The following is a 7,786-nucleotide window of genomic DNA, read 5'->3' on the forward strand; positions in this document are numbered from 1 at the left end:
GGAAAAAAATATGAATATATAATCTTTTTATTGCACTTTTGGGGCGGGACCATTTTTGGTCCCCAGGGCTCTAAAGGGATGCATTTTTAAGGGTCAGCCAGGAGTTAAAAATTCAGCGGACAACCAAATCAAAATGAATCTTGCATTCTTATAACAAGGAGCATTTTTCATTCTTTGTATGTTTGTGTTTTGGACAATTGAATCAATATACGACACTTCAAAAGGACCTGAGTGTCAGCGCAACACAATCGGCTAAACTTCAGGTGTGCAGTGTCTCCACACTTTTCACTGTCACGTCCTGTGTGTGACAGACATGAATGACCTCTGCTGTGGTGCTCCCTGTTTTCTTTGAGCACTACATTTACACATTTAAGAGTATTACCCTCAAATGTGTTTGGATTTGTCAATGTGTGAGTCGTCTACTAAGCCTAAAGCTACAAGTCACTAATGTGACTCCTGGAAAAGTAAATGTTCTTTCATGTAAAGAGATGAAATCAGCACGTGTATTCACTTTAATATTACATCCTCGGGGGGGAGGCTAAGTATTTTGCAGCAGCTTGGTATTGAACTGCAAACCTTCCAATTAGTAGAACTGAACTACAGCAACCCCAACTCAACTGTTCAGCCAGGACAAGCAGTGCTTGTCTAGTCAGTTATACCAAAGCATAAGTGATGTGCTTCTACATCACTGCCATCTTGAGGCTGCAGTCAGCTATCGTCTCTCCAAGCACACTTCTCTTGGACGCTATTAGAAACTCTAGTGTCTCTATTTCCCAGGCGTCTTTAGCTTTTTGTATGCAGACAACCTGATTTTCCATTTCAGTGTTTAAAAATCACAGGTTAACATATGTGGTGAACACATTTCAGCTTTACAGGAGTAACTGAAGATGACTGAAAATAATCTTTAATGAATACATTGTTTCTTCTTTTGTGTAGGGGAGACCGGGGATAGTTGTAACGTGGGTCAGTTGTAACACTTCCAGTTTCTCCAATCAGGGCTAAGTTTCAAATGATGTGACTCATCCTGTGCATGCCCAACTCAGTTCTGCTATCACATGTGAAAAATCAGCACATTTTGTCAAACACAGACAATTTAACATGAAAAAAAGTAATTTGTATGCCAAAAAGTACGTTTTTCTACTTTATTTCAATTTCTAATAGCATTATCTGCTTTGCAGTTAAACTCATCAAACTTAAATTGTGTTATTTGTATGTCTATGGGGATATATTCTGTGTAGGTCTTTAGTGCTAGTGTTTTAGCCGTTGGCTGTAATGTTAGCTAGTTCATGGCTATAGGAGTCTGGGTCAGTTGTAACAGCTACAGTCGGGGTCAGTTGTAACAATAATGCAGATGTTACAACTTACCACACTATTACTTTAACTTATATTAAACAAGTTGGGGCAACGACATCAGCAGAGAGAGGTTCACTGGTCGCATTTTTATATGCGGTTAATGCCATTGGCAACACAATTCCTCCACTGTTTGTGTTCCCACACATACATTATGCAGACCACTGTGTCAGAGATGGACCAGTAGGAAGCACTGGTAGTGGAAATAAATCAGGATGGGTGCAAGAAACAGATTTCCTCATCTTTCTGAAGCACTTTGCAAACCACACCAAGGTAAGCCATGATAAAAAGTAATGGAATTGCGATGCTGGTGCACAGCTACATTTTTTCAGCTTCATTGTTATGTTCAAAGTTGGTGCAAGAGTTGTAGGTTATAATGCCCACTGAGCCAATGAGGCCAAACTCAAGGAAGACCAACCAAAATTAATGAAATATTCAGTTGCAGAAAATTCCATAATTTGTCTTTTTTGGGGGGTTGGAATATGTTCAAAAGCTAGATTTCTGCATTCTGTCACACACACACACACACACACACACACACACACACACACACACATACACACACACACACACACACACACACACACACACACACACACACACACACACACATACACACACACAGCTACATAAATGGCTCTAAGTGCATTCATGTGTTGAATAAACAAAGATTACATGTTAATGTTTTGTTAGTACTCTTATTTCATTTTGTTACATTTCACCCCAGGATATGTTACAACTAACCCAGACTATGGGGTTAATTGTAACATTTCACTCTTCGTGTTTGAGGCCATACCATGCAATGGGTAATTGTGCTGCAGAGAAAATAGCTGCACTATTTAATAGCAGAGACATGTAAATACTTTGCATTACATTTTGAATCCACTACCTTAAAAGAGCTCCAATTTACAGACAGAAATGTCAAAGATGTGACAACTATCCCCGGTCTCCCCTACAGATGTATTACTCTACCGCTCTTTTGTTTTTTCAACATTTTTGGCTCAGTTTTGCAGGTTAGTGTTTTGCTGTGTGTTTGAGCTGTTTTGGGAAATTAATTAAAAAACTTTAGTAACTCAAAACTCTGAAGACATTTAAGCAGACAAAAGAAGTGAAATAAAATACAAACGCGTTATTAAAGGTTTCCAAATCAACAAAGGGTCTCAGTAAATGTTCCAGACAAATGTGCTCCACTGCAACAAGAAGCCGAATTCTTTACAACACACAAGTTTTCAGTGAAATTCTTTTAGTGGCTTTATTGTGCATTTGCATTTCATGAAGCTGTGGCTGACAGTAGTCCCCAACTGAATGATCATTGTGCTGGCTGCAGATTGAGCACGATGTGTGGAAAGCTTGTGGAAGTCACGGTTCAAGCAACGTGAGCCTAACCGCTCAGCTTCACCTCCACGGGGAAGTGGTCGCTGACAGCCAACGCCTGAGAGACAGAGAAACCGTTCTTTTAGTGGCTCACAGTTTGTGCTGCAGACGGCTTCAGTTTCCACAGGTTTCTTTCCAGTGCTGAAAAACTCAACGTGCCTGCATGGTAATGCCATCACTACAGTATACACTGCATTATGATTTTGTTTGCATCTCTGTGGTCGTTACTACAGCCACTGCTTTACAAAGTTGCTCGATTTTCTGTAGCTCAAAGCTGATATTAAAAAAGCAAAAGTGCTTTAAAACTGCATGATTTCTGATGGGGCGACTGCTTTGCCCTTTGTGTAGAATGCCTCTCTTCTGATTGGAGCTCAGTAAACATTTTGCTGACGAGTCTATGGTCTCAGTTGCAGTGAATACAGCATTATGTTAACTTTTTATATTGACGTTTCCATTAGTGTCAGCGGGGAATGAGGCAGGTTGTGCTTTTTAGTTCAAATGAATTCTTACAGAGATAAGGATTGAAATTCATCTGTTACCAGATCTTGTTTGAGATTCAGGTCCGTCATGTAGTTATACACCTTCGCACTCTCTTTCACCACTCCTCTCATCATGTCCGCAGTGACCACAATCCTGCAAACACAGAAAGATGATTAGAGTTTAGAGTTTGCGTGCACACATCAGAACGACCTGCCACAATCTGTCTACCTGTCGTAAGGGCAGACAGTTTGCGACACGGTAGTGTCGGCCGCATCAGTGATCAGCCAATGGAAAGTCTTGTCAGTGAAGATGCGGATCTGCTGCCAGTCAGACCCGGACACATAACTACAGCCTGCGTTGAAGTCACCCAGCAGCACGATGTCCTGCAGGGAGAGTAGTGTGAGTCGCATTTACCGAATGTGTGTTTTTCCACCAAATAAATGATTTTTACTTGTAGGCTGTAAATACATCATTGTTCCAGCGAGCGCGGACATCTGCCACCACGTCATAGAGAGCATTTAGCTCCCGAACAGCTGATTCTGGGGAGGTGTGCTGAGGGATCAGAGTAAAGTCTCTCACAGCTACAGAAGAGAAGGGAACGAAGGAGTGTTGACAGTGACGGAGGCGCTTACACCGCATGAGAATGATAAAGGACTAGTGACTAACATGTCCCAGGAACTACCACGCACAAATGTTTGAATGAGGATCCACATCATTATCAGTGTGATGCAGAAACAGCTGTATAACTCGAGCCACAGCACCTACCAGTGTGTTTGGAGGAGAACATTACGACAAACGGCTCCCTGCTAAAGGCGTCTTGTCCAGTTTCCTCCGGGCCGTCGTCATAGGTGTAGCTTTTTGCCACCGATACCAGCGCCTCCCTGTGGAGAAAATCACCACCTTTTCATTTGCTGCCAGTGTGTACTTCATTTCTAAACATGTCCAGTTGCTTCTCGGGACAAATTTATTGTAGTTCTGCTTTTCCCCTTTTTTTAAATCACTTCTTCTGAATTCTGAGTGTGTATAAGATGTATGTTTATGCCAGAACAAAGACGGAGGATTTGCCGTTAAATTACTTCAAACATGCCTCAAACACTACAAACATGCTGGAAATATAAATTTTTAATCAAGTTGTTTTGAATGGTTATTTGAGAAACTTATGGGAGGTTCTTTAACCCTCTGAGGTCTAAGTAATGATGATGATCCAACACCAATCCTGACTTTAACCCCGGGCAACGTGAACAAGTCATTTTTATTTTTGTTAAATTGTTTGGCTTTAAGAAACAAAGAAAACAATCAAACTATTCACATTCTGCCATGAAAAAGACTTTTTCCCTTTCTACAAAATACATATTTAGAGCAAGAACTAAAAATGCTTTTTACACGGCATCACTGCAACGAACCATGTGTTGTTGCAAACAGCCGCCCCTCCCTGAGCCTGACTCTGCCGGAGGTTTCTTCCTGTCAAAAGGGAGTTTTTCCTTCCCACTGTTGCCAAAGTGCTGCTCATAGGGGTCATTTGATTGTTGGGTTTTTCTCTGTATGTGTTATTGTAGGGTCTACCTGACAGTATAAAGCGCCTTGAGGCGACTCTTGTTGTGATTTGGCGCTGTGTAAATAAAATTGAACTGAATAAATATCATTTCACTGTGTGTAGAGTAGAGACTTATTTTTTTCATCGTGGTGCACCTGTAAAGGAAGAGATATCGCTCTTTATAGGTGCTCGCACCGAGAGGCTCGCTGACGATGTATTTGTACTGAGGAGAATCTCTGGGGGGAAACAAACACACACTTTTATGTTTCCATACGTTTGCATTTCATGCTCAGTGTTACTCTGAATGTTCCATGTTCGGTGTGTGGACTCACTTGTTGACGTACTCCATGAGTTTTTGGGTTGCTGAGAGATCACTGTCTCTGACCTCTTGGATCAGAATGACGTCATAGCGTTGGACAATCTGCAAAACACAAATAAAAAATGAAAATGAATCAGCTGATTGTCCATCTTGCAACATCACGTTTGTTTATATTTTACCTTGCACGAAAAAATTCATGTGTTAAGCTTTAGATTGTAAAGGCAACGCTACAGCTGTTGCACATCCAGTTATTTCATTGATCATTCCTTAAGCATAGAGGTGGGAATATTCTGGGAATATTCAGGTTTACTTCTGCAACAGGCCAAATCATCCAAAGCATTTCTCAAAATTCAGTTCAAACTATTTCAAAACGCACACACAAGATAACACTTCTGGATTGGTTTTGAAAGCACTCTGACCCAAATTGCATTACAAATGGGTGGATGTAAACATTTTGTACAAACTGTCATATCTACCAAAGAGGGAAAAGTCCCAGACCTTGGTAATGATGTTCATCAGAGTGGTGTTGGAGGCTTTGGTGTCTCCGAAGGATTTGATGTTAAAGGCTCCCAGCAGCAGCGAGTTAGAGAGATGCAGCAAGGTCAGAAAAAGCCCCAAAGTGCCCACCAAATGCATCCTACACCAAACAGGTCACATGTTAAAAATGACTTAGAAATCACATGAAACACTGACGCTTACAAATGATTTCATATTTATTTTACACGTATGTATGCAAATGACTTCCCAGGTTATCAGGTTAATAATTTCCAGTTCCTGTGCATTAAAAACCGATTTGCAGGCTGAAGTAAGGCCTTTCCTTTCACTCCATATTTCTCTGTCATAAAGTCCAGTTTAACATGGAGGTTAGTCCAAAACAAAGCGGCTCATGTTCCACCATCTGCTGAGAGCTCATGACATGAGAGTGAGAGACCTAACACCTGCTCCTCTGGATGTATTTTTGGCAGTTTATCTAACATGCTATTTAGCGCGTCGCTATTTGCAGCATGTTGCAAGGCTTGGTAAAATATTATCCTTTTAGGACAATATATTACTCTGTTGCCCTGGTTACACCGTCCTGGAGCTGTTGTGGAAGACCAAAGGTTGCCAAATATGGAAACAGAGAGCTGCATTTATACTGTGATGGTTTGCATGTGCTGCTGAAATGTGTTTGTAAACGCACAATTACTGCAGGAAAAATGCACAAAAGTTACTGTAATGCTGCTGTAGCCTGAAACATCCACTCTAAACAAGAAACTGGCTCACAGTATTGCACCGAATACAGCTCAGATGTTTTTGTAGCGAGTGAGAGGTCCATACCTGCTCCTGTATGTCTGCACGGTGGAGACGCCTGAACTCGTGAATCTTCTGAAAGCTCCTGAAAAGCTTCTGAGCAGAATGGCGACCAGTGTCTCTTTTGAGGTTTTTATCTACCTGCAGGCGCATGTGACTGCAGGGTGCTGGGGAGGAGTACAGAGAAAAGGTGTGTTGTGGATGGGGTACAGATTTCAGGCTTTCAGGTTCTCACATCCCAAGATTGCAGTGCAACAAGGATAACGTTGCAACCTCAAATTCTTTTCTGCTCGTCATACAATAAAAACACTTCAGCATTGTTTTAACTTGCTGTTGTCCTGTTTGGCATTTGTGTGAAGTTCTGTCACACTTCACAAATGAACTCAGAATGAGTGTCGCAGTGTTGGGATGACCTTAAACTTTGGCAAAATCCTTACGGAAACTGAAGAAATTCCTTCAAGCAGTTTGAAAGATGCCTTGTTCATGAGAGCAGGGACAGACAAAACATAATATCTACTCTAGGTCTGCTCCAGCAGAGACACGTAACAGTCATTAGCAATAACAACAGTAATATTGCTACAGCCTTGTTAAACTATCATCTGTCCCAGTGTTATATCTTTTTTTTTTTTTTTTTTTTTTTTTTTTTCTAAATGACATCAGAAACAGCAGTATGCGACATTACGTGATGGCAGAGCTTCAGTTCATCCTTTGTCATTTTTTTTTTTTTTTTTTTTTTTTTTTAATAAATAGGACAGGGGGAATGAATGAGAGAAAGAGGGGGAGAGAAAGAAAGAAAACCAAAGGGGAGAAGAGACGGTGAGAAGGGGGGGGAAGAGAGAGAGAAAAAAAAAAAAAAGAACTCCTGGGTCACCTGTATGGAGAAAAAAACAAAACAAAAAAAACAAACAAACAGAGGAGACAGCAAACAACAAAGAGCAACATAATAATAGAGAAAACAAAGCACCATCACAATAAACTAGCTAGTCATAGATATCAATATTTACTAAATAATAAACGATATTGTGCAGCACGCAAGATAGACAGCGCACAGTGTGCTTTGAGGCAGCAGCCAAGAAAGCTTTAGTCCGCGTCTGTGAATACCCATGTGTGCATACCTGTGTGGATCAGCATGCTTGCATTCCAAAGGTTTCTCCATGTAATGATCTGCTAGGGAGTGTGGGGGGGCCACAGCCCCGTCCTCCAGGGTGTGAAGCAGGTATGGAGGAGATCAAAACTCCAGACATCCAGAGGCCCCCAGAACACAAGAGACCATGGAAGACCAACAGAGGGGCAGCCGCGCCACTGTCCCAGTAAGAGCTGAGGAGAGTTCCAGATGAGGGCTCACTCAGCAGCCGCGGAGCAGAAGTCAGGGGGAGTTGCAGTGACGCGCCCGTGAGCTCCGCCGGCCCCCAGCTGTGCCTGAGTGACCGAGCCCCAGG

The 7,786-nt window shown here is 41.7% G+C and overlaps 1 protein-coding gene across 3 annotated transcripts; it reads right to left on the minus strand.

Moving 5' to 3' along the window:
- Window positions 1–2,588: 2,588 nt before the first annotated feature.
- LOC143418300 (deoxyribonuclease-1-like) lies at window positions 2,589–6,887 on the minus strand. Of its 3 annotated transcripts, XM_076882870.1 has the most exons (10): window positions 6,785–6,887; window positions 6,375–6,514; window positions 5,556–5,694; window positions 5,071–5,159; window positions 4,894–4,995; window positions 3,970–4,085; window positions 3,673–3,785; window positions 3,433–3,587; window positions 3,264–3,357; window positions 2,589–2,782 (listed from the first exon to the last, which is right to left on the minus strand). In XM_076882870.1, the coding sequence occupies exons 3-10, from the start codon at window positions 5,691–5,693 to the stop codon at window positions 2,732–2,734; spliced, it is 858 nt and encodes a 285-aa protein (XP_076738985.1). In that variant the 5' UTR covers window position 5,694; window positions 6,375–6,514; window positions 6,785–6,887; the 3' UTR covers window positions 2,589–2,731. The 3 variants fall into 3 exon arrangements, with proteins under 3 accessions (XP_076738985.1, XP_076738984.1, XP_076738986.1); XM_076882869.1 differs by lacking the exon at window positions 6,785–6,887 and having other exon boundaries at window positions 6,375–6,618; XM_076882871.1 differs by lacking the exon at window positions 6,785–6,887 and having other exon boundaries at window positions 4,894–4,974; window positions 6,375–6,609.
- Window positions 6,888–7,786: the final 899 nt, after the last annotated feature.

This window comes from Maylandia zebra, linkage group LG4 (genome assembly GCF_041146795.1).
Source record: "Maylandia zebra isolate NMK-2024a linkage group LG4, Mzebra_GT3a, whole genome shotgun sequence".
Lineage (NCBI taxonomy): Eukaryota > Metazoa > Chordata > Actinopteri > Cichliformes > Cichlidae > Maylandia > Maylandia zebra.

Coding starts and splice junctions, on each gene's coding strand:
- LOC143418300 (XM_076882870.1), bottom strand. CDS start 5,693: ATGCATTTGGTGGGCACTTTGGGGCTTTTTCTGACCTTGCTGCATCTC. Junction 4,996..5,070: donor CTCATGGAGTACGTCAACAA/GTGAGTCCACAC, acceptor GAAACATAAAAG/TGTGTGTTTGTTTCCCCCCA. Junction 3,786..3,969: donor GTTCTCCTCCAAACACACTG/GTAGGTGCTGTG, acceptor TCTCTTCTGTAG/CTGTGAGAGACTTTACTCTG.